Raw genomic sequence first — 27,239 nt, forward strand, 5'->3', positions numbered from 1 at the left:
TGTTCTACACATGTCCTATGATGCCCTACACACAGCATTCTGTTAAGGCACACTTTGTCCAAGAAGAAGATAGACTTGACCTTAATCACATACACATCTGAGGTAGAAGTGATTTCACATTGGAATTCACATTCAAATCCATTTTATTCCATCCAGGGCCATGCTCCACAAAACCATCTTAGCGTTGAGAGTGTTAGTGCCTATGTTAAAGTATGGGGGTTTAGGATCATCTTAGCGCTAAGACAAATTTGTGGATTGGTCCCCTGAAAAGTGGAAGATTATTAAAGGGAAAGAAGTACAATACTGGTTAAACAGATATAAAAGGATAGCGAATGTGCCATATGTTCTATAAAAGATGATTACAATATACATGTATCTTAAAAGTAACGATTATCAGGGAACCTTGGTCGATAGGTAGAATATATCTTTTCCTTTCTTGTATGTATGAAAGTTCAGCTCATGTTTGACAGCACCAAACAGCCCACCGAGCTTTGCTCAGCATGTTGCATGCAGTTCACTGTGAAATGGCCATACGTAAATATAGACATGAGCATAGTAAATAAAACATTTCCCATATAAATATTGGATAAAAAATAAAACAACCTCTCCTCCCAATCTCAGCAAAGAATTACAACTGATACAGTACTTCTTGATATGTTGGATAGCTTTTCATATGCTCCCTCTGTGCTGGCTCTTTGAAAACAGACAAATCCCCAAAACCATTATCCTGAATATTCACCTCAAAACTTAGGTCCCAACATCCTCTTTCTTAGAAATTGTACCTGACAAAAAATAACTTGCCAAACCTTTCATTTTTTTACAAAATACCATCAGATTGTTCTGATTAACAAAACAGTTCCTGTCTCTTCTCGATCCGGGTCAATGTAAGACAAACTTCTGGATCCGTTTTTTCTTAAACCAATGCTCTATATGAGAGTTCTAGTTTCAGGGATCTGTTCCACAAAGTGATCATAGACCTGCATCTGTCATAGCTCTTTGTTAAGGTCTTCGGGTGTTACTATTCCTGAAGCGGCAAGTATTGCTGTGTGGTCAAGACCTAGGTCCAATGTTATATAGATCTGTCCTTCTACCACCCATACCAGGCTGTGCAAAGTGACGTAAGTGGTATTGATTATTTCCTGCTTTTCCCTCTTTGTCTCCATGTTCTAGATTTCGGTCTCCACACTCTCTTCATTGGGAGCATTGAGTTTCTGCTGGAGGTACAAGACATTGTCCCGAGGCACAGTACGGTAGGTGGGCGGTTGAGAGAATCTCTGTTGAGGTGGCGGCTGCACCGTTGGCGATGCTGCGATCATCGACGGTGCCACTGTCAATGGTGAGGGTCGGTCAGGTCGACGAGATGGGACAGGTTTTATACGAGCTGCTGGGACTGGTGACTCTCGACGGCTATCCTGAGAACCTGGAGGCACTCGTGCCGAAGGTATTGGTGATTCTCTGAATTGGGACGTATAACTGCCTGGCGGGTAGTCATATATATCTGGTGTGCGTGTACGTGGTACGGCTTGTGGCCGTTGGATCTGTGGACCTTGATATCCTGGTACATTTCCATACCTACGGTCACTGCCAGACTCCGATGGGACATCGTCGTACAGATTGGGTGTGGATCTGACTGCTGTTTGTGGTTGATGTTTACTGGGACTATATCCTGGCACATTACTGTATCTGTGGTCACTGCTGGTTTCGGATGGGACGTCATCGTACAGATCTGGAGTGGACCTTGCAGCCATTCTCTGTGGACTCTGGGGATTGTAGCCCGGGACATTTCCATATCTTGGATTGCTGCTTGTCTCTGACGGAACGTCGTCATACATATTGGGTGAGGGTCTATGTTGAGGAGAATTGTAACCTGGGACGTTGCTATAGCGACCTGATACAGGTGGGGTTGGTGGGGGAGTGGGTAGAGGCTGTGAACGGAGATCAGATCTCTGGGAAGCTAGGCTCTGAGTGCTTCTTGGCAGGAAGATTTTACTCTTGACAGGAGTCGATGGACTTTCGGGAGCACTGAAGCTGGACAAGGACTGTTTGTGGTAACTCTTTTCATCATCATCGTCATCATCATCTTCATCTTCATCACCATGGTCATAATTGTATGCAATTTCTTGTGACCCAACATGACGTAGATTCCCATTCCTAACCCTGGGAGCCTGTCCCTGGTGAGTGACATGTCCCGAGTTGTACACAGGGCCTTCAATGTTCTCCTGACTCAGTTTCACATCCTTCTCATCCAAATCATCATCATCATCAAAAGTATCATCAAAACCATCATCATCATCATCTTCCAGTACGCTCTCATCATGGTAATAAGCCTTGTTATGAAGAGGCTGTTTCCTGAGGGAAGCCATTGTCCGCCCAACAGCGGGTCGAGGAGCAGATTGAATACTCTCCACACTGTTTCCAAGACTTGTACCTCGGGAGGTTCTTGAGGCATAAGAATGTTGAGACACTTCATCCCTGAAGTCGTTCATCCGTTGTCTGGATGTTCCAGTGGACAAGACAGTCAGCTGAGACTTGCTTCTGATGCTTCCACGGATTGACGACCTGATGGACATTGCTCGCTCAAACCTTTCCTTGCCTCGTCTTCGAGACTTGATGAACCACAGAATGGCGATGATGAGGATGACAAGGACAATCAGCCCTCCAATACCAACACCAATACCAATCGCTATTGCTTTCACATAGTCTGTTACCTCTGGAGGCTGGGTAATATATGGATCTGAAAAGACAGGGAGTCATCCATTACTTTGTGTGCATATCTCGACATACTTTACTACAAAGACTGAAGTAAATAAGTGCATGTTTTAAGCCACTGACAACAGTGCAGCTGTATCATGACCGCCTCTTAACTGTCTTGAAGTAAGTGGAAATAACTAAGTCATTTCATTTGTGAATGACCTTTAAAATGACCTTGACATTTGCCAAAACCATTATATGCCATTACATTACATATCAGAAACGATTTGAATGTGCATAATTTTTTAATGAATCAATCCAATTTTTTCTGGAATTTTGAACCATGTTTCCTTACTTTTCCTAAATTTAAATTAAAGAAAATACACATGAATGTTATATGTGAACATTGGGTAGAATAATGTAATGATGAAGGCTAGACATGATTGCTGAAACAAAAAAAATATTAAATTAACATTTCGTGCAATGACAACAAAACAAGTAGTATGATAAAATACCAATTGATTAATATTTGGCAAAATGGGGGCTGACTCTGTTGCTGCTGATGAGAATGATAATTTGGAAGAGAGAGCCACAGAGGGCCGTCGATGTCCTGGGGTCGAAGACCCGGACCACCTTTACATTGTCCTGGGGTGCTTCTGACCCAGCCTAGGGATATCCGGTCCTGGGGTCACCGCAACCCGGACTATCCCGTGGTATGAATGTGGCTGCTCCCTATAAGTTTGGGGAAAGGCCCAAAAGCAGGTTGGGAGTTTGTAAGAGCTAAGGAGAGCCCCCAAGGAATAAAATATAAACATCTGGTTCATAAACAAAATGGATTTAAACATTGCAGATTTAGGTCAACTGCAGGATTTGCAAAGCATGTGTACTTCCAACTGCATCAAAAGATATTTTGCAAATCTTTTCATATTTCTAATCAAGGTACTCAAGTGACTTGATGCACTTCACAGGGTAAGACCCGTTTTATTACGAAATGGATGTTGACTATCGATCAGATTGTCTTGACTGGGCACTGCCATTTTGTTTGAAACAAATGCAAGCGATAAGAGAATCCGATATGGAATTAGCTTGGTCAATAGGATGGACATAACTGGTAGAAGCCGGTAGAAGCCGGTAGAAGCGCTACTATTGAGCCTGGAAATTCCAGCCTTGTTTGGTAGTCAGGAAGATGTGTGTTTGCATACCTTTCTCACAGACGAAGGGGTACAGGAGTCTTGTGCAGTCATCCTCTATGACCATGTAGTTCCCCTCCAGGGCTGCACAGTACCCAGACTTCAAGTCCCCCATCACCCACACGCGCATCTTTGGCTTGTCCACGGCACGCATCAGCCGCACTAAGTACTCCAGGAAATACTCACGACCTCGCAGGTCTGCCAGGAAACCACCATTAGCCTGAAAATTACACCATTACACCATCAGCTGGCCACTTTCATTTTTCAGTGCACAGGCAATTCTCATTCTGTTGAGGTCTAATGTTCATGAATTGGGTAATTACTCAGTGTTTCATTAAATTTAAATTTCAAAAACACATATTTTATCCTCAACAATCACATGTTCTTCGTGTTCTGAAATGACAGAGGCGGAATTCAGTTCTGAATGCTTTATTATTCACAACTGAGTTCTTTAAATGTCGACAATGAGACCTCATATTTACAAGAACTGATGATCAATGCCTATGTGATCGGGTGGTCAGATTGGTTGATGCATGTCATTGTGTCCCAACAAACATTCAAGTAGAAGCATCTGCAACTTACCTTACAGAACTCGTTAGCCTCATAGAAGGGGAGCGCGCCGCCCATGTACCTGTAGCAGCGTCCTGTGTCTAGTTTCCATCCCGGCCTACACTTCCCTGGAGACACACCATAGTCAAGTCACATCAGTCATCCCTTAGAAGTTTTATTTCCACAGAAAGAGATAGCCACAACACAAGAAATGTGCTAGAAAGTCATTAACAAAGTCTCTGCATTGGAAAATCTACTTATGAATAGATATTTCATATTTTTAATCAAAAGGTATAGAGCCAAGTGGGAGGGACCCTCAGGGCTGGGAGGACACTTTAATTTTAAAATTTAGGAATAACTGTACTCAAATAAGAAAGTGCAGAAAGAATGTGGAATAGAATGCATAGGTGAAAGGGAAAGACGAAAAGAAGCAACTGTCAGAGAGTAAAAATAAAATGTGAATAGTAGCCACTTCACAGAATACTCTAGGCAGTCAGTAACAAAGTCCCTGCAGTGTCAAATCTGCATATGAAAAGATATTCCTGTATGAAAATGATCTTAAAGAATTTTATATGTGTCAGTTTGATCAGTATTTCTATTGATCTCACCATCGACGACCGATCTGTTGTCCAGCTTAGGTGGCACAAAGGCTACCGGAGACAGCAGCGGGTTGTCGGATTCATCCCAGATTTTCCCGTTGATGTACCCAATTCTGTCCGACCCCCACCAGTTCTGGGTCGCATTCACAGGCAGCTCTGAAGGACTGGCAAACAGAACATAACAGTAGGTACAGCAGCATTGTAACACAGAGAGAGAGGGGGATCATTACTTGATGGTGCATCAACAATGTCGCATCGATTCAAGGCCAACAATACACTAAACAGAGCAAAGTTGGATGGAGAGGGCCGAGTGAGTTGTATTTCACACTGCTTTCAGCAATATTCCAGCAATATCACAGTGGAAGTGCACTTCACACAATGTACCCATATGGGGATTTGGACCCAGGCTTTGGAGTGAGGAGTGAACGCCTTAACCACAAGGCTACCCATCCACCCCGTCAGATGGAGAAACGATTTCTGATTGGGTAAGGTTTTTGGCTGCTTGCAGATGAATTTCACTGTCACAGGGATTCAAGAACAGGTTTCGTGCTCCAATGTAAGGATCTGAACACTGGTGTACTGGTGCAGTACCCACAAGACTCCTTCATGCTTTTTCCAATAGGTGAGTTGGGTGAATGGAGGTCAATGTCACATTCAAGGCTATGACAGTTGTAAAGCAACGTGCATACACGTTTGTCAGCTTGTACTTCGCCGGACTAATGATAGTTTTATAGTGCTAACATGGACACTGTACTCAGACACATTATACAGACTCTTAGCCGACCACTCCTTGTGTCATGCCAATACTGCCGAGTGAATGAGTAGGCTGACTGTCCCTATAAACAGTGCTGCAGCTATATGACAGAGTCCCAGCTCACTAGAGGAGGAAAGTCACAGGTCATGTGCTGCAGCTTTATGACAGTGTCCCAGCTCACAAGAGGAGGAAAGTCACAGGTCTTGTACTGCAGCTATATAACAGTGTCCCAGCTCACAAGAGGAGGAAAGTCACAGGTCTTGTACTGCAGCTATATGACAGTGTCCCAGCTCACAAGAGGAGGAAAGTCACAGGTCTTGTACTGCAGCTATATGACAGAGTCCCAGCTCACTAGAGGAGGAAAGTCACAGGTCTTGTGCTGCAGCTATATGACAGTGTCCCAGCTCACAAGAGGAGGAAAGTCACAGGTCTTGTACTGCAGCTATATGACAGTGTCCCAGCTCACAAGAGGAGGAAAGTCACAGGTCTTGTACTGCAGCTATATGACAGAGTCCCAGCTCACAAGAGGAGGAAACTCACAGGTCATGTGCTGCAGCTATATAACAGTGTCCCAGCTCACAAGAGGAGGAAAGTCACAGGTCTTGTACTGCAGCTATATGACAGAGTCCCAGCTCACAAGAGGAGGAAAGTCACAGGTCATGTGCTGCAGCTATTTGACAGTGTCCCAGCTCACTAGAGGAGGAAAGTCACAGGTCATGTGCTGCAGCTATTTGACAGTGTCCCAGCTCACTAGAGGAGGAAAGTCACAGGTCATGTGCTGCAGCTATATGACAGTGTCCCAGCTCACTAGAGGAGGAAAGTCACAGGTCATGTGCTGAAGCTATATGACAGTGTCCCAGCTCACTAGAGGAGGAAAGTCACAGGTCTTGTACTGCAGCTATATGACAGTGTCCCAGCTCACTAGAGGAGGAAAGTCACAGGTCTTGTACTGCAGCTATATGACAGTGTCCCAGCTCACTAGAGGAGGAAAGTCACAGGTCATGTGCTGAAGCCATATGACAGTGTCCCAGCTCACTAGTGGAGGAAAGTCACAGGTCATGTGCTGCAGCCATATGACAGTGTCCCAGCTCACTAGAGGAGGAAAGTCACAGGTCTTGTACTGCAGCTATATGACAGTGTCCCAGCTCACTAGAGGAGGAAAGTCACAGGTCATGTGCTGCAGCTATGTGACAGTGTCCCAGCTCACTAGAGGAGGAAAGTCACAGGTCATGTGCTGCAGCTATATGACAGTGTCCCAGCTCACAAGAGGAGGAAAGTCACAGGTCATGTGCTGCAGCTTTGTGACAGTGTCCCAGCTCACTAGTGGAGGAAAGTCACAGGTCTTGTACTCAAGTGAGTGGCACTGACTAAGGATTATATCATGGGTGAATGTGGCATTTAAACCCACATCGGATCCCAGAACAGGGATGCAACACCACAGACCACAGACCACAGGGCCATGCATGCCTCATTACAGCCACAGCATCTCGCTTCACAAAGCCATCAAAGTTTCAACAACTGTAAGTCTATGTTCAAGTATAGGACATACGACAGCAAGTACACTGATCACATAGCAAAATGGGACCTAGACAGAGAGGGTTAATCCTTTTCCAAGAATGTGTAGTTTGATATATCCAGAATACTCTAAAATTGTTCCCTTGAATAAAAATACAAATATATTTTCTGATGTCACAAAGTTTAAATCATGTAAAAATAGAAGCTTTAAAACAGTTAAAAAATATGTATATCAAAGAAAAAACAGATTCTTACTCTTCTTTTGAGCTTGACTGAAACTCGAAGTCGTTGAGTTCATTGACAAGATAGTTATGGTGGAAGACCGGGCGACCTCTGCCGACCTTGACAGTACTCTCATACAGGGCCGTGGCATTGTTGTCATTGAAGCCACACCGCGTGTACTCCTGCCGTGCCTGCGGATCAGGATTATTATAGGCTGCCAGGATGTAATGACCAACATTATTCGTAATGACATTGTATGTGAAGTTCACGACGACGTCCTTGATGTGGATCACGTCACGGTAGTCCCCTGTTGTGTAGTTGTAAAAGTAGTTTTGGAACAGGAAAACACGCTGGTAATAATGCCCTGAGATGTTGAGAGCCTCTCCGTGGGAGCCATATGCAAATACGTTATTGGTAATGTTTCCACGTAATGCAGTTGCGATGGTTTTCGTCCTGGCAGAGAAATACATTCCTCCCTTGTTTTGACTGATGTAGTTATGGCTGAAGTCGAATAAAACTGTTCCTTGCAACGAGATGTCAATTGTTGGTGGAGATGTCAGGTTCAAAATGGATACACCATTACCTTCAAGCCAACAGTGATCAATGAAGAGTGACGGATTTATCTCCCCTACATTTTTATACTGAATGGCGCCATCTTGGTTACTCCTTATGACCGTCTGCTGCAGCACATGGCGGTAGTTGCTATCTGTTATACAAAACAAATGATCTCAAATCTCTCTCATCCCAGCAGGATGTCATCTGTTTACAATATTACAATCATTAATACAGACTATACTTGTAATGGTTTTTGATTATTCAAATTTGTTTAGAAACTCAAAACTAAATATGACATTTTGAAAAAATATTAAATTCTTTCTTGCAAACTTTCTTTAAGACATAAGCTATAACAGCAAATTACAACTTATGCCTTTGGTATTTCCTTTGTTTTCAAAACCTTTCTCGTGTTTATACAAATCAGCTTTCAGTAAAACAATAGCTGCAACATAAGTTCAACAGAACATGTGAAGAAAATATAATTTTTCACCTGTCAAGTTTTCTTTTTTTGAAAACATGTCTTGGTATAACAATATGGAATGAGGCTTGTGGTTAAACAATCCCAAATGATGTCTGGGTAGTGTATTAAATTAATTTCTTTAATACATTGTAACAATCTTGAGATAAAAGTTTCCACTAAAATGCACACAAAAGATGTTTATAAAATCATATTTTGAATAAAACTATGCCTTCTTATTTCAGTTGTTAATTTTGAAAAAAATGAAGGGCAATATTTTTCACTTACCAGGATATGTCAGTCCCGTAGGTGGCACAGTCACGATTTCAGCAATAAACCCATAATATTGGAAGGAGACCGAGGCGTGCATATGAATGGCGAGAGTATCGCCTGTACTGGTGTACTGCCTTAGCACCTCCGACCCACTTGTGTTGGCCAGAATCTGTTTCAGCAGGGTAGCCTGGGACACTACTAGACCGTCAAACAACTCAATGGAATTCCACGAGAAGTCCTCATGGAAGAGATTGAGCTGCAGAAAGCGGAGTCCGACAGTCTTCCTTGGGTTGGAGCTGCGGATAATCTTGACACAGTCAACCGCTTTGTGAGAATACTTGTAGTACAGGATCATCCTGTTGTCCAGCGTGATCTCCTTCTCCATCCGACAGATGTCCACCAGTCCATACACATGGTAGGGGATGGTGCTGATGCCGAGCGGAGTGAAGGAGGACTCTCGTGCACTCGACTCCCCGTTTAGGACGAGGACATTTACACCAAACCCGAGATTCCCGGATATGTTCTGATTCCTAATCTCCATCATATCTCTGGGCGCAATGATGTCATAGCCATTAGAAGCACATTTGGTGATGTTGATGTTTTTGAACACTGGAGTGACATACGTAGTCTGTATGGCCCCAACCTTTTCCCCATGTAGGATTCCAGCTCCTTCTATGTCCATATACTCCACATAGGAGTCCTGGTAAAAGTTCTGGTCCAGAGTAAACTTCTCCTGGTAGCTGTCTGTAGCGAACCTAATATTCCCCCAGTAGTCCACACCGCTCTCCAGGTTCCTAGGCCCGCATGTGATGAAGGTGTAGTTGGCAGCATAGATGCATGGCAGGAGGTTATAGTTGTATCGTTTCTCACACTGCTCCAACGAAGTCTCATCGCCTCGACAGTAGTAACTAAATGTCCAGAACTCCTTTCGGAAATAGCTTGGTTTGCCATAGATGTAGTGATCATACAAGTGAGTGAATCGGACCCGGACATTGATGGTTTCCTTGCCAAGAGCTCTACAGACGACCTCTGCTGTTTTCTCATTGAACTGGTTGTCGCACATGATATTCCAGGACTGGGTGGAAGTGTTGTACATTTCCAGAAATCCCTCATTGTTGAACAAAGTTCCATCTCCTTTCAGGTGCACGTCTCCCAAAACTTGACGCTTTTGTCTGTGTTCCGACGTTTCCGCTTCTCTCTTCACTCTCGGTGAGGTTGTGTCCTTCAGAGGCTGGAGTTTTATTCTGTTGTAAGGAAGTCCCCGAGCCTGAAGTTTGCCAAGAACGAGAATACCTACATTCGGTCTGAACTGCAGCACGGTTCCAGGTGCAATAGTCAGTGTTGCCTGTGGCATGACAGTCAAGTCAGCAACAACAGTGTACGGTGTAGTCTGGTAGGGCAAACTCAGCGATTTGGTCACTCGACCTCCAAGACGGCGCAAATCAAGAGGAAGATCCACAGGTGGGCCAGTGGCTACGTCAGAATTAACATCTGATTTGGTCAAGTAGGGATGGTAGGTCGCAATGGCATAGCTATTCCAGTCATCAAAATCGAAGATTCTCTTCCTAATCACATCAATGTTAGTTGAACCCCACCAATTCTCCTTCACATCGACAGTGTTCCCAAGGGAGAGGGCTGTTGTGGCAGCGACCAGCTCAAAGCCAAGGTCCGGATTCTCAAACAGGTTCTTTTTGGCCTTCATGCTCTGAAGGCCCCGGAAGGCAACAGTGAAGGTCTTGGGGCTGTATTCTGAGCCCGGAGCCACCTGTCCTTGATAGTACCTGTTGCCTGATATTTCATTCAACTCCATGAGTCCTGACACTTGGTTAGAGTATTCAGAATGGCTTATGATGTCCAAGTCGATCATGTAGGTCCCCGTGTTGGACTCAATCTTGTTGCTGTACAGATGCATATCCTTCTCCATGCCTGAGATTGTCATCAGACCCTTCCGACACAAGTTGTTCATGAAGGTGTTACTCAAAATGCTCACATTGGCGTAATATCCTGCAACAGTAAAAGCAAATTTCCTGTTGTTCTTGGCAATATTGTCCTGGAACACAATCTTGTGTTTTTTCACGCCTCCTTCCTCATCGTTAACCCTTGGCAGTTCAACCTCAAACCCTCCATTGTTAATATTCATGATGTCGGAACGTTTCACCGTCCAGTGCCAGACATTGTTGGCAAAGTCTACATGATTATGCTCTGCCAGAACTCCGTACTCATTGTCGAGGAAGTGGCACTGGTCAATGGTATACTCGATCGTTGCCACCTTCTGGGGAATGGTCATCTCCTCCCAAGTAGGGACATAGTCTTCGTTGTACTTGGTGACGCTCGGCATGTACATGGCCTCCTTCCGGCTGTGGAACACGTTGATTCTTTCAAAGACGAACGTCTCCAGCTTGTGTCTGTGGTACAGCTCGAGTTTCCTGTTGGATGGGTTGTTGTAATGCTTTGTAACGATGCCCTGGTTGTTGTAGCTGAATGTACAGTTACGCATATGCGTCCTCAGAATTGGAGGTGTTGGCTCGTACTGATCTGAAACAGGGAACAGACAAGGTCACAGATACAACAATTATAATCTGCATATTTATAATGCATCAAATCAACACTTTGAAGCATGCTCAAAGCACTGCATTATTACCCCGGTCAATAGATCAGTGTGCACTTAAATTTCATTCTCAGCTCCCTAGGGATCATACAATAAAGATAGCATTCATATTAGCATATTTATAATGTGCCAAATCCACATCTTAAAGCATGCTCAAAGTCCTGGCTACGTTATTACCCCGGTCAGTCTGCACTCGATTTTCATTCTCTGTGAGTGAAAATGTCAGCAAGTACTAGTTTACACTGCTCCTAGGAGTACTACAGATATTGTGGGTTCTCATTAGCAGATTAACAAACACTTTAACCACTTGTTACCTTTCCTAAGTTTGTAAGTGAGTGAATAAATGTTATTTTATGCCAGTTAGCAACATTCAACTACATATTGGCTAAAGCTAACCAGTGGTTGCTAGAAGGAGCAATAATCCACTCCATCACAGAACAAAGATATCCACTCCATCACAGAACAAAGATATGCAATCAACAGGGGCTTGAAATATTTGTAAAAGATTGGAGTAGGATTGGGGGGTTCAGAGACAGCTGGACTTGGAAGAAACATACTTGTACATAGTACTCAGTGATAGCTTAAAACTTAGTCTTCGAAGATGTGTGACCATTGTGGCCACCCAATACTCACTACAGTTGCCTCTTCTAACAAGCATCAATCACTGGGAACCTGTCCACCCAATACTCACTACAGCTGCCCCCTCTAACAAGCATCACACTGGGAACCTGGCCACCCAATACTCACTACAGTTGCCTCCTCTAACAAGCATCAATCAATGGGAACCTTGCCACCCAATACTCACTACAGTTGCCTCCTCTAACAAGCATCAATCACTGAGAACCTGGCCACCCAATACTCACTACAGTTGCCTCCTCTACCATGCATCACACTGAGAACCTGGCCACCCAATACTCACTACAGCTTCCTCCTCTACCATGCATCACACTGAGAACCTGGCCACCCAATACTCACTACAGCTGCCTCCTCTAACAAGCATCACACTGAGAACCTGGCCACCCAATACTCACTACAGCTTCCTCCTCTAACAAGCATCACACTGGGAACCTGGCCACCCAATACTCACTACAGTTGCCCCTCTAACAAGCATCACACTGAGAACCTGGCCACCCAATACTCACTACAGTTGCCTCCTCTAACAAGCATCACACTGGGAACCTGGCCACCCAATACTCACTACAGTTGCCTCCTCTAACAAGCATCACACTGAGAACCTGGCCACCCAATACTCACTACAGTTGCCTCTTCTAACAAGCATCAATCACTGGGAACCTGGCCACCCAATACTCACTACAGCTGCCTCCTCTAACAAGCATCACACTGAGAACCTGGCCACCCAATACTCACTACAGCTGCCTCCTCTAACAAGCATCACACTGAGAACCTGGCCACCCAATACTCATTACAGTTGCCTCTTCTAACAAGCATCACACTGAGAACCTGGCCACCCAATACTCACTACAGTTGCCTCCTCTAACAAGCATCACACTGGGAACCAGGCCACCCAATACTCACTACAGCTGCCTCCTCTAACAAGCATCACACTGAGAACCAGGCCACCCAATACTCACTACAGCTGCCTCCTCTAACAAGCATCACACTGAGAACCAGGCCACCCAATACTCACTACAGTTGCCTCCTCTAACAAACCTGTTCTACTGGTAACCCTCACACAGGTCATGTTTTGAGATTCTGTATCTAATCACACTTGTGAATATGTTGTAAATATTTTACCCAGATATGAAATGGAAATAGTGACCTAAAACATGTAAAACAAGGACTTCTACAGAAATTCTGCAGCACATGATAATCTTCATAATGGACCAGACAGAAAAAATATTATCTCTTGATAATGATGAACAACATTCCATATTCAACATGTTCCAGAATGCTGGCAAAGTCATAGAATTGCTAATGTGAAGGCAATGATTGAAATAATTCAAGGAATAACTGAATATGAAAAATAATGTTGGTTTTGGAAACTTTTTTTTTATTGATATTGATAATTTATTGTGATAGTGAGTGTGAGCATGGTATGCTGTCAGTATACTCCAGACCCGTGAAGATCCAGGGTAGAATAGGTCTTCAGCAACCCATGCTTGCTGTAAAAGATGACTGTGCCTGTCGTAAAAGGCGACTAACCAGATTGGGTGGTCAGGCTGGCTGACTTGGTTGATGCATGTCATCGTATACCAATTGCGTAGATTAACACATGATGTCAATCACTGGAATGTCTGGTCCAGACTTGATTATTTACAGACCGACGTCATATAGCTTGAATATAGATGATTGTAGCATGAAACAACAAAGCAATAATCCAGCAATATCTTGTCTGGGGACACCAAGGATCAGACGGACACAGCATAACAAGCTGACACTTCAACCACTAGGCCATGTGGGGATGTTTGAAGTACGAGGTGACTAAATTGACAGGGTGATCACTTTCAGTGACTTGCATGTACTGATGGCTTAGAAAATTGGTCATAATACCATTATACTATAATCAATAAATGACAATCCTCCTTTGTATAACTGGAATAAGGCTGATTGCAAGGTTAATCAACAAGTTTCCACTCCTTCGACAAATACTGCTATGACAAGGGACTGGATCAAGATTGATCGTTTGATTGTTTGTTGTTTAACGCCGCACTCAAAAATATTCCAGCTATATGGCGGCGGTCTGTAAATAATTGAATCTGGACCAGACAATCCAGTGATTAATATCATGAGCATCGATCGACACAATTTGGATTGTGACATGCATCAACCAAGTCAGCGAGCCTGACCACCCGGTCCCGTTAGTCACCTCTTACGACAAGCATAGTCGCCTCTTACGACAAGCATAGTCGCCTCTTATGACAAGCATAGTCGCCTCTTACGACAAGCATAGTCGCCTCTTATGACAAGCATAGTCGCCTCTTATGACAAGCATAGTCGCCTCTTACGACAAGCATAGTCGCCTCTTATGACAAGCATAGTCGCCTCTTACGACAAGCATAGTCGCCTCTTACGACAAGCATAGTCGCCTCTTATGACAAGCATAGTCGCCTCTTATGACAAGCATAGTCGCCTCTTATGACAAGCATAGTCGCCTCTTACGACAAGCATAGTCGCCTCTTACGACAAGCATAGTCGCCTCTTACGACAAGCATAGTCGCCTCTTACGACAAGCATAGTCGCCTCTTATGACAAGCAAATTCGCCTCTTACGACAAGCATAGTCGCCTCTTACGACAAGCATAGTCGCCTCTTATGACAAGCATAGTCGCCTCTTACGACAAGCATAGTCGCCTCTTATGACAAGCATAGTCGCCTCTTACGACAAGCATAGTCGCCTCTTATGACAAGCATAGTCGCCTCTTACGACAAGCATAGTCGCCTCTTATGACAAGCATAGTCGCCTCTTATGACAAGCATAGTCGCCTCTTACGACAAGCATAGTCGCCTCTTACGACAAGCATAAAGTGGATCAAGAAACAAACAAACAACAAAGTGAGAACTTACATGATATAGCTGCAAAGGACAGCCTGCCAGAACGAACCCCTCCCTTAATGTCCAGCTTTATAGTGAGGTACTGAGATGAGGAGACAATCGGAAAATCAATCAGATCCTTCTCAATCTTCCAGCTGTGTGTGCTCTGCTGAATCTCGGACCGACTTGAGTCATACACGGTCACCTCCTCAATGTCCGTCAATGGAGAGTAATCCAGGACCTGCAGCGTGATGCGGAACGTGCTGGTCACAAACAACTGGCAGAAGTACGCTTTACTCTCGATAGCAGTCCCGGGCTTGCTGAGCAGGAAGATCATCCCTCTATCGCCAATGTTCAACTGTGGATTTTCCGTCATGTATGTCCGCCTGGTGGCATAAATAGAGTTCCGGACAAGCAGAGAGTCATATTCTGTAAAGAACGGGTCAAATAAGAAGCCAGCGTAGTCGCTGTTCGTTACTCGGGTGTAGAGGATGTCCATCCGGGGGCTCCTCAGGACGATGCCATTGCCATGCACGTTGGTGATGTTACCATATTCCAGCTTGTTCTCGGTGTGAGGGTGGTTAAACTTGATGTGGATGGCGTCGGACAGAGCACCAGTGATGGTGATGTAGGAAATCTGGTAGTAGTTGTAGTCGATCCTGAGGGCAGGCGTGTGTGCCATGGTGGCGTGATCTAGAAGTCCTGCATTGTGGATGGCGATGTGGCGCAACTGGGACGTGCAGGACTGGCCATCCTTCGGAGTGGCAGGGAACGTTATACCTGAAAGAGAGTAGATATTGAATAATAACAAAAATCAAAGAGTTTTTTTTCAAACAAATAAACAAATGTGTTAAAGCAAAAAACATAATTACGAATATATGATACTCCATCCATGGATATTATAGCACGACCTCTGTAAAACATTTCACTTTTCTCAAGAACATGTACATCATATGAGTCTGAATCAGTTTGTATTCATAATTTTCACATCAATATTATTCATTCTGACAAATGGCCGCCATCTTATCCTTGACTACGCTTTGACCCTCCACTGTGCTTGAAAAACTGATAAATATATTTTCTCATGTCAACTTTTGTTTCGGATTCATCAACTGGATGCAGACTTACTATTAGTAAGTGATTGAGTGAGATATCATGACCCTTTAGACAGCATTTCTTGTCACATCACGGCAACAAGAGAGCTGATGGAGACGCAGGTTGTGGACGATTGTCACATAGTTAAAACCCATCACCACAGGGATGGTGCTCACAAACCAAGGTTCATAATAATTGACTATTGGTGGGGGAGAGGGGAAAGATGTACTTTGCCGGTCCCTGCCATTAATGAGTGAGTGTGTTTGATTTTACTCTGCTTTTAGTAATATTCCAGCAATATCATGGTGGGGGGACACACCAGAAATGGGCTTCACACATTGTACCCATGTCGGGAATCGAACCCAGGTCCTAGGCGTGACGGGCGAACACTTTAACCACTAGGCTACCTGACTGCCCCCTGCCCTTGATGACTACTCATCCATACTACATACTCCTGAGAAGGGGTAAAACCCTAATGAGATCCCCTTCACAACTGTCAGCATCCCTGTTGTTTGTTTGTTATTTGACGCCGCACTCAGCAATATTGCAGCTATATGATGGTGGCCTGTAAACATTCAAGTCTGTACCAAAGAATCCAGTGATTGATATTATGAACACAACACAACACATTCTTAACAATACATGGATAAAGGGACCACTACACTCAACTGCAAACTTGCTGTGCCTTGTTCAACTGGACTGACCATGTCCATGGTAGGTCTCCACTCAGCAGAGAACATATAACTCACCAGTACCACTAACATAAAACTGCTACCAACCTGCCCAGGTGGCCGGCTCACACCGGAGGAAGACGTCCATATTGTGAGTGCATTGGTGCTCCCCATTTCGGACTGCACGACACTGTGTGAGGTCAGTGTCCACTTCATCACATTTCACCCAGCTCATCAGGATAGGCTGGTTTGTGGCACTGTACAGTTTCTGTCTGGCTGTCGGCATGTTGGGGTTGTAGACGAGGCCCAATTGCTGGCATGCCAACAGTGAGTTCTGCTCCGACCAACCCTGTTGAGTGAGCGAGTGAATATTCAGTTGTTTCTTTGTTTGTTTGTTGTGTAACGCCGCACTCAGCAATATTCCAGCCATATGACGGCAGTCTGTAAATAATCAAGTCTGGACCAGACAATCCAGTGATTGATGTCATGAGCATCGATCCACGTAATTGGGATACAATGACATGCGTCAACCAAGTCAGCGAGTATGACCATTCGATCCTGTTAGTTGTCTCTAACAACAAGCATAGTTGCCTTTTATAGCAAGCATGGGTTGCTGAAGACCTTTTCTACCCCGGATCTTCACAGGTTGATCTTCATGCCTTTTACAGCAAGCATGGGTTGCTGAAGACCTATTCTACCCCGGATCTTCATGGGTTGAATATTCAGGTGAATGTTTTAGTTTGATCATGGCAACATGGAAAATGCCATCTATAAGACCCAAGCAAAACTGAACACAATGATACACCTACACAGGAGATTGTAGCTTTACAGATAGACTATCCAAGACTTTTTAGGTACTGAGGACTTGAACCGTAAGGACACTGTTGCTGAGTTGACAGTTGTACTGTTTTCAATTTCTGAATACATTATCATGTCAGTCTGTGACTTAAGCGATCAGTCTGAAGACTGGGTCCTGTATGATTTCAGATTATACTTGTCCATATGCTAAAATATACAGTTCTTGTTAGGAAACTCAATAGACAGACTGTCAAGTTCATCACAGAATCACTGTCCTCATGCCTAATTATTATTTATGTTTCTTCATAATAATACAATTTTTCTTTTCTAAACAGTTTGGTGTTCCTAGATATGAGTTTAATGGCTACTGACCTCATTACAAACAGTACCCCATTCACCATCGATGTCGACCTCCAGACGACCTTCATATTCATCTTCACCATCTACCAGACGGACCGAAGCCGTTCGGTTCTCAACAGGCAGGATGTCAGGATCATCTCTCAGACGAAACTGTATGGTGTTAGGAATTTCATGGCCGTCTGCTCTCAAACAACCATGCACTACCATACCAACAGAACTCTCAAACTCCAGCACCACACCTCGACCAAGAACAAGGGATCTCCCCGGAATTATGAAAATATCTCTGTCCACATGATACACAGTGCGTTCATTTGCTGTAAAGTCACTGTCCTCCAAGACTCCGCCAATTACGTTACCAGGTCGACTGAAGTGCCACCGGAACCGAGGCACGTTGTCACTGACTATGTTGTCATAGAGACGATCTGTCTTCAGAACAGGGTAGTAGTTGACCCTGGCCAGGTTGTACCTGTCATCCTGGTCAAAGATGGCCTTGTGGATCGGTTCCAGCTGTTCCTGACTGAGGACCTCGATTCCCCACCAGTTCTCCGTGCCAGTGATGGTAACAGATGGATCCACAAGATGGGTGGCGATTTCACGGACAGAGTTGGGATTCTGAATCCAGTTCCGCTGCACCAGGACATTTCCAGACGACACCACCACTACTGCATTTGCCTTGCTCCTTGGGTTCAGATACATGAATGAGTCCTGAATATTATTTTCAACTAATTTGTTAAACTTAAACTCCAACTTCTGAAACGGACTGTTTTGAGTCAACCTAATATTTGTTGCATAGCGTCCATAATTATCTGTGAATAGGTTCTGGAAAATGTGATAGTTGACTTCAAAGTTTTGATACCATCGACTTATAAGAAGATCATATCCATTGTCAATCAATATCCCTCCCAGGCTGTGATTTTGAAAAGTATTATTGCTGATAATACCGACAGTATTTACCATTGGCCGCACAAATATAGCATGTCGAAAGTTGGAGTCAAACTTATTGAATGCCACACTGAAATTGGTTGGTTTTGTTGTCGAGATATTACACGACAGATATTCTATAGTTTCATCAAAATTATATGCGAAGGAACTCTCATTTATCAATATGCTTCCTCCTTTACAGTAATTTCCAACTCGTACAGCTCGCCATTCATTTAACTGAAATTCTGATCGGACAATTTCCATCTTTTGATGTGCCTCAATTCTGGTCCGATTGAGCAGGAGATATTCAGTGATGATACCGTAACCATGGTTTCCAATTATCCTTGTGTTGTTGAGGAGCTGGAAGCCCCCTGAGTACGTAATGTTGATGCCTGCAGCCATGTTTCTCTCAATGAGGGTGTTGTTGACAGTTACCTCCCCTGCCCCTTGATAGATTCGTATTCCGGCTCCGTACTTGTTGTCGCAGACTTCGCTGGTGTTGAAGAACACCTTGTTGCGCATGTCTTGGATATTGACGCCATAGCCTGTATTATTGGACACCTCGGAGTAGATCAGCCGGAAATCATCATCGGTTTCTGAAACAAGAAGATTTAAACATATGGTGACTGCATCTGGTTGGTTCACTGTGCATAAGTAAAAGTGATCACATAAGGTCAGTCAATGTACTAAGTTGGTGAGTGTTTTCTGGTTGTTTTACATAGAGATAGGTTGTTTCAGGGTGGCTGTTTCATCCGCAAGTACGTGTGCTCCTCCCTGTGAAGATCTGGGTTAGAATTGGTCTTCAGCAACAAAGTCTAAAACAAGGACTTCTACAGAAATTCTGCAGCACATGATAATCTTCATAATGGACCAAAGAGAAAAAATATTATCTCATGAAAATGATGAACAACATTCCACCTTAAACCCTTTCTTCACATTCAACATGGTCCAGAATGATGACAAAAACATAGAATTGCTAAAGGCAATGATTGCAATAATTCAAGGAATAACTGAATATGAAAAAAAAATTTGGTTTACGAATTTTTTTTAATTGATATCAATAATTTATTGTGATAGTGGGTGTGGGCATGGTATGCTGTCAGTATACTCCAGACCCGTGAAGATCCGGGGTAGAATAGGTCTTCAGCAACCCATGCTTGCTGTAAGAGGCGACTATGCTTGTTGTAAGAGACAACTAACAGGATCGAATGGTCAGGCTCGCTGACTTGGTTGACGCATGTCATTGTATCCCAATTCATGGATCGATGCTCATGATATCAATCACTGGATTGTCTGGTCCAGACTCAATTATTTTTTAACAGACTGCCGTCATATGGCTTGAATATTGCTGAGTGCAGCGTTACACAACAAACAAACAGAGAAACGACTGAATATTCACTCGCTCACTCGTGTGTCGTAAGAGGCGACTAACTGGATTGTGTGGTCAGGCTCGCTGACTTGGTTGATGCATGTCATCGTATCCCAATTGTATATTGCATCCTATATATATATATATATATATATATATATATATATTTATCCTATGTGGATCTGTTGGGATTCCGGCTTGCAATATAGGTGCCTGGGTGATCATGCTTGGCAATATGGTTGAAACACTGGCCACTGCCCCACCCAACTATCCCGTCCTTCAAAAGTCCCTCCAACTCAATTGAACATTCATAAGCAATTGCAACCTACCATTCGCAAAAACTGTCGTAAATCTCATGAGGATTCGAACACAGGGTTTGAAGTCGTGGCATATGTAGTTCTTTGGAATATCAAAATTAAAAGCAATATATGCCCTGTTGGATCTGGTGGTCACAGATTGCGGGAAGCTGCCATTGGTTACATCGTATGTGCCAATGAGAGTCCCCATACTGGATTGTTCTCGTATTTCTATACTGCCACTGGCCATTTTGTCTCGTATCAAGTCCATGAAGTGAATCACGACCTTCTTGTTCCCGGTTGTCTGATAGCTCTGCAAATGACATCCAATATCACAATTAGTATTGTCGCAATCAAACGTTAGATAGTAGTGCAAAGCAAGAAGCCATGTTTTTATTCTGGAGTCAGCAATATTCCAGCTAGTTCTCTCATACAGACACTGACACAAAAATATCGGAAAAATTCAAAGTAATTCTGAAATAGTTTTCTTCTGTTTCAGTTTTCTGATCTACACACATTATGGCCATTTATAACCTGTCAGATTCCATTCACCAAGTGAATGCTCATAGCACTATGTTATTATTACCCCCGCCTTTGGGTCAGTGTGAGTGAGTGAGTGAGTTGGGTTTAACGCCGCTTTTAACAGTATTCCAGTTATATCACGGCGTGTCAGCTTAATGTGGGAGGAAAGCCCGAAGTGATGCAGGTCTCAGACGTTTGCCACTTCGGTGAAACCCACGAGCACGGGTATGGTGCTGACAAACCTAGAAACATAATCGGGGCGAACCGGGATTCGAACCCACAATCATAGGTTTCTGGCGTGCCCAAGGGACGCAACTCTGCACAGCGAATCGCGGCGCCTTAGACGACTGGGTCACCCGTGCCCCCTGGGTCAGTGTGCACTCAAATGTCATTCTCAGCTCCCTGGGGAGTATACAACCCAAGTGCAAGAAGGGTAACAATCACATTACCATCTCGTCCTACCAGGAACCCATTCACTGCTGGATGAACACAGGCAAACTTCAAAACAATTCACTTTCCTAAGGAAACATCATGTAACACATGCCTTAGAAGACCTAGGTGAGGTGAGGTGAGGTGAAATGGGGTTTAACGTCGCGTCCAAGATTTTTGCACTTATATAGCGACGTGCATGTACGTGTGTGTGTTTGTGTGGCTGCTTGTACTAGTCCGGACTGATGCCGATTTATAGTGCTAGCTCACGGAGATACCATGCCGCAGTTTAACATGAATACCCCACTCAGACACAGCATACTGACTCCGAGCCGACCAGTCCTTGTTTTAGCCCCTTAATGCCGAGCGCCAAACAGGGTAACAACAAGTACCATCTTTTAACGTCTTTTGGTATGACACGGCCGGGTATTGAACCCCGGACCTTCCGCTCTCCAGGCAGACGCTCTACCACTAGGCCGCGGAGGCGGTCTTTAGAAGACCTAGAAATTCAGGAGTCAAGCTGTCAACTACAGTCACCCATACACCTACTCTCCGTGACCATCATTTTTACACTTTGCCTGACTGTGACCTGTGCTGTGCACAGGACCATGCACCAACACATTCCATCCACCACGTGACCTATCAAGGCGTTGCATTATTATTTTTCGATTCAATTTTTCATTCTCAGCTCCCTGGGAAGTATACAACCCAAGTTGCCTGTGCGCTGCTGCTAGAAGGTTAACAGCCACATTCTCATCTCCTACTGGGTACCCATTCAAGGCTGGGTGAACAGAGGTATATTTCAAACAAAGTCACTGGCCAAAGGAGGCATCACATTTGCTACATATCCTTCAAATTTACATAGAAACAAATGTTTTGCTGACCTTAGAGCATGAGAAGCCTGGAACTATCTTGGTTCCATCGAAGTCAACGAGATCCTGATAAACATACACAGGGTATGTCTGGCCGGTCAGGATTGGGGTATTACAGAAGGACTTCTCTTGTGGGAATCTCGTCAGGTAGTCGTAGTAGGTCAGGTTTGACATATACATCTTGATGCCGTCACCCCAGTTCTCAGTGATGTTGGTCATGTTGACGAGGACGTTGCCGACAGCAGTTTGTATGTACATACCGTAACCTGTGCAGATTGAAGAGTCTATTAGTATTATTAATTTACTATGAAGAGTTGGTTAACAATCATCATTACGTTCCCTTATGAGGAAGTATTACCCCCCCTTTCAGAATGCTTCGTATTGCCAACAGAGCGTGAATAAGTAAAACCATCTTCACTCGCATTTATGTTTGTGGTTGTTCTAAATGATGTGTGAGGTGAGGTGAATGGGGTGTAACATCGTGTTCAGGACTGTTGCACTGACATAGCGACGTGAATGTGTGTGTGTGGCTGCTTGTACTAGTCCAGACTAATGCGAGCCCACTGAGGAACTATGTCACATTTTGACATGAATACCCCACTCAGACACAGTATACTGACTCAGAGATGACCAGTCCTTGTTTTAGCCCCTCGTGCTGTGGGCAAGACAGGGTATCAACAAGTACCATCTTTTAACGTCTTTTTGGTATGACGGGGCCAGGGATCGAACCCCCAAACTTCCGCTCTAGGTAGGTATTTCAGTTACATCACCGTGTGTCATCTTAATGCGACAGAAGTCATAGGTCTTTTACAATGAAGCTGACCCCCATAATACAAGCAAGGTACTAACAAACCAAGTACCGTTACCACACTTGTGGTAATTCTGGGATTTGAACCACCGATCAGCGGAATTTAGGCACCTAATGATCAGATGATAATCAGAGTGAGTGAATAAGGTTTTACGCCACTTTTTGCAATATTCCAGCAATATCACGGCGGGGGACACCAGAAATGGGTTTCACACATAGTACCCATGTCGGGAACTGAACCCGCGTCTTCGACATGACGAACGAACGCTTTAACCCTACGCTTCCCGATTGCCCCGATGATAATCAGAACAATATTAATAAGAATAATAAATTTATATAGTGCTGAGTCCCAGCTAGGCTGATCACAGAGACATAACATTATTATTACCCAAGTCTCAGCCCCCTGGGGAGTATATAACAAAGCTGTCTGAGAGGCACTACAAGGTTAAAGGTCCCATCTCATCCTACCGGGTACCCATTCACAGCTTGGTGAACAGAGGCACATTTTGAACAAAGTCACTTGCATAAGGAGATCCACATGTGCTACAGGTGCTTCAGTGTGGGGCAGAACTGAAGCCATAGAAATTCTCAGGAGTCGAACAGAGTCCCCTCCACCTACTCTCTGCAACCAACATTGTCTAACTTCACTTGATCTGTGACCTCTTCGTTGCACACAGGAACACATGCCTAGAGGACTCACCCCAGTGTGCTGCAGAACCAAGTAAAGTGACATAACTACCACTAACCTCTGTTTCTGTATAGAGTGCAGTTAGCAACATGGATGGGTCCTTCAATATTGGTGAAGTTGAAGGCGTCGTATGCACTGTACTTGACTGTGACATTGTTGAACACTGGGACATGTGGACTTGCACTTATGGCTGCCCGCTGGTAGTTCACACCAATGCCTTTACCCCGGAATATGTCCAGTCCAGCATACAGAATATCTGTGTATTCTATCCACGAAAATGTGGAATTGGTGTAAACATTATCCTCAATATTTTTCTCTGCCGAAGTGGAGTTGTAGAATTCTAGTCCTCGCCAGTGGTCCATGGCGAGACCGTCCCGTAAACCTTCACATTCAAATCCAATGAGTTGTTGTCCATCTGGAAGGCAGAACATACAATTTGGTATTCACATTCATCAAATATATGGCATCGACTCTATTCTGAACACCAGGGATTTATATATTCCAAACCTGGCTGACAAATAGGAAAAAAAAACATGCAGCTTTGTTCAAACTTGGGACTTCCTTAAAAGAACTTATTTTCTTAAATTCAGCATCTTCTTAAGGCAAGGGAGTTAACTGACTGTAAAAGTCCAGTTTCACCTTGCCAAACAAGGCCGAAATGTCTGGGCTTGACCGTAGTACCATCAGGGGCTATTACGCGTTATGTCCCTTCTATGTCCCTCCTACTGACCAATCAGATTCCACCTCTCATATCACTTGCATTTGCTTCAAATAAAAAGGCGTCGCCCAGTAAAAACAATCTGATCGATAATCAAGATCAATTTTGTAATAAAACGAGTGTCACTTCGCAATGTGCATTAAGTCATATGAGCACCTTGATTAAACATACTTTGCAAATCCTGCAATCAACTGAAATCTGCATGGTAGTTTACGAACCCAAACACCATTTTGATTGGCATGTGCATAGACTTGTTAGTCCAGCCAAAATATAACTCCATAATTCCAGCTGAGTTTGGCAAGGGTGCAATCTCAACTTTCATAGTCAGTTAACTTCCTTGCCTCGGGAAGATGTAAATTCGGGGGTACCGTATTCGACGTAATAAGCGCCCCACTCTAATAAGCGCCCACGGCAATATTTGCTAATATCGCATTATTGGCTAGGGGCCAGTGGTCGCATTCTTTTGGAGACGCATTAATTTCACGTTTTACAGCATATAGACAAGTGAACGATCCCAATTAACCACGGGTCTGGGTAGTCCTGTGGGTATCCGGGTCCTACTCAGTACCCACCCAACCCGAGTACCCGAGTTACCCGAGTTACCCGTCCCAGCCCAACTACTAAACCAAGGAGTTGTTGAAATCGGTTTAAGCAACTTGAATAGTAGGTTATATATATCACAAAGTTAAAGTATAAAGCCAAAAGTGATGCACAACTTGGATGTTTACCACTTTGATGAAACCCACAAGCACGAGTATGGTGCTGACGAACCAAGATTCACAATTAGAGTAAATCTGGGATTTGAACCCATGATCATAGGATTCTGACATGCCCAAGGGATGCAACTCTGCACAGCATAGCCTCACAACATCCAAGAAGTTAAGTAGAACAAAACTGGTGCAGTCACAGTTTCCTTACTCATTATATCGATGGGCTTAAAATACAATCAATATTTTCAAAGTAACATACACTATGACTTATATCTCTGCAATATTCTGTGAAAAGGTAGCAACTGGCAAATTTGTACAAACCAACTTATTGCTTACTGAGAACCATTATAGGCAAATATTCAAAATGAATCCCAGTTTCATCATTTCAATATTTATCTTTCAGTTCAATAAATAGGTTAAGCAGACAGCAACTTATTATTTGTTCATTTGACTTAATTATCAAAATTGGGAAGCTAATGGATAATTTGTAAAAAATTATTTTAATGTAAAGAAATGATAATCAAAATGTCTTTCTTGGTTGATTTACTAATAATTTTCCCAATCCATTTTTAGTACACTACCAATGAAAATACATTAAAAATTAATCAATGAGTTGCACAATAAGCACATTTGAGACTTATCATAGAACTGAAACAAAAATATATTTATTTCTTTTTAAAAAGATGACCATCACCACAAACATTCATGTTGTTGTGACCAATTTTTTGTTTTCACCAATTGATCAAGCATGGTCACACAGTGTTGCTAATCTGCTTTCATAACCTCCACATTGACACAGGAACCTCAGGTGAAGCGACACACCGAGGACATACACTGAATATCTATTTCTACCACAGCCATTCCACTTGCCTCTGTAAGTGTTTGGAGAACAAACATGGACACACAATGTAACAAAACACAGGGAAACAGGACCACAACACTAACCACAAATGTGTTGTCCGAGGTGGATGTTTGTCACGCCCGGACAATCAAACAGCGAGTTTTCCTGCCCTGAACACCTGGGTCTCTCAAACATCATGTAGTCGGTGTAGTTCTTGGCAAACGAGTGGTAGGTAAAGTTGCCTTTAAGGAATCCAAGATGGCGACATGTTACGTTGGCATCTATTTCTGTGAAACTGGAATATAATTTGAAAAATTGGTGAAGCTTAACATCACCCTGAATATGCATGTTACATTCTTTTTTCCAAATGTTTAAAATATATTACTCAGTACTTTTAACCAATTATTATATATACAGGTAAGACTCAGATCTGTGGCGGGACTCTCGGGTCCGTGGCAGATTCTCATTGTAACATGAGGTTACCGTATGTATATCCATGAACAGACTATTAGTTCAATTGTTTTATGATGTCATGCTTGAGATGATGTCACTACTCTTTGCCTGTGATGACATCATGTAAGCTCAACGTCTATTACCGACAGACACAGCGGTCAGTCCTACATATATATGTCATCAAGTTGGTCAAAATTACACAGAGACTTGTCAGATTCATCCAGGGTATTAATCACAAACTCTAGAACTTGGCAGGCATTGGGAACCATCCGTCTAAGCACAGTGCCCCTTTAACCATACATATTCATAGCTCACTTGACATAGTTGGTGCAGATTCCTCTCCACTTGTTCTGATATAACAGGTTGAGCTGCCCATCCTGCGTGGTGTTTCCGTCAACCAATCGGGCGTCATGGTACCAGTCACCTGACGGGTACCCAGTGTCCTCCCCCTTGTCTTTCGTCATCAAGATACGACCCCCGGGTTCGTCGCTACCCTGGAGTTATAAGGGATGTTCCAGTGAGAAATCAGGCTGTTACCTTGCTGCATCTTAAAATTGTTGTTTGTTTGTTTGTTTTTTTAACATTCCAGTGTTTGTTTGTATGTTGTAACGCCACATTCAGCAATATGTTGGTGGTCTGTAAATAATCAAGTCTGGGCCAAACAATCCAGTGATTTGCATCATGAGCATCATCTTCGCAATTGGGATACAATGACCAGTGCCGTAGCCAGCCAGGGGGGAAGGGGGGGCAATTGCCCCTTAGATTTTTTATAGAATACAGTTTT

General features: G+C 43.6%; 1 protein-coding gene across 1 annotated transcript in view; it reads right to left on the reverse strand.

Annotated features, from left to right (window-relative positions):
• Positions 1-284: 284 nt before the first annotated feature.
• The window catches only part of LOC139441983 (protein bark beetle-like), a 30,775-nt gene continuing 3,820 nt past the window's right edge, over positions 285-27,239 (reverse strand). Inside the window, exons 2-15 of the mRNA XM_071222731.1 lie at positions 26,771-26,949; positions 26,107-26,297; positions 23,792-24,148; positions 22,250-22,503; positions 20,448-20,727; positions 17,841-19,345; positions 16,779-17,019; positions 14,938-15,684; positions 8,821-11,340; positions 7,554-8,226; positions 5,039-5,193; positions 4,464-4,558; positions 3,894-4,101; positions 285-2,734 (exon numbers count right to left, since the gene is read on the reverse strand). Of these exons, the coding sequence (XP_071078832.1) occupies positions 1,167-2,734; positions 3,894-4,101; positions 4,464-4,558; positions 5,039-5,193; positions 7,554-8,226; positions 8,821-11,340; positions 14,938-15,684; positions 16,779-17,019; positions 17,841-19,345; positions 20,448-20,727; positions 22,250-22,503; positions 23,792-24,148; positions 26,107-26,297; positions 26,771-26,949 (8,973 nt within the window). The 3' untranslated portion in view covers positions 285-1,166. The remainder of the gene's footprint in view (positions 2,735-3,893; positions 4,102-4,463; positions 4,559-5,038; positions 5,194-7,553; positions 8,227-8,820; positions 11,341-14,937; positions 15,685-16,778; positions 17,020-17,840; positions 19,346-20,447; positions 20,728-22,249; positions 22,504-23,791; positions 24,149-26,106; positions 26,298-26,770; positions 26,950-27,239) is intronic.

This window comes from Haliotis cracherodii, unplaced genomic scaffold (assembly GCF_022045235.1).
Source record: "Haliotis cracherodii isolate W230 unplaced genomic scaffold, xgHalCrac1.p SCAF_5, whole genome shotgun sequence".
NCBI lineage: Eukaryota > Metazoa > Mollusca > Gastropoda > Lepetellida > Haliotidae > Haliotis > Haliotis cracherodii.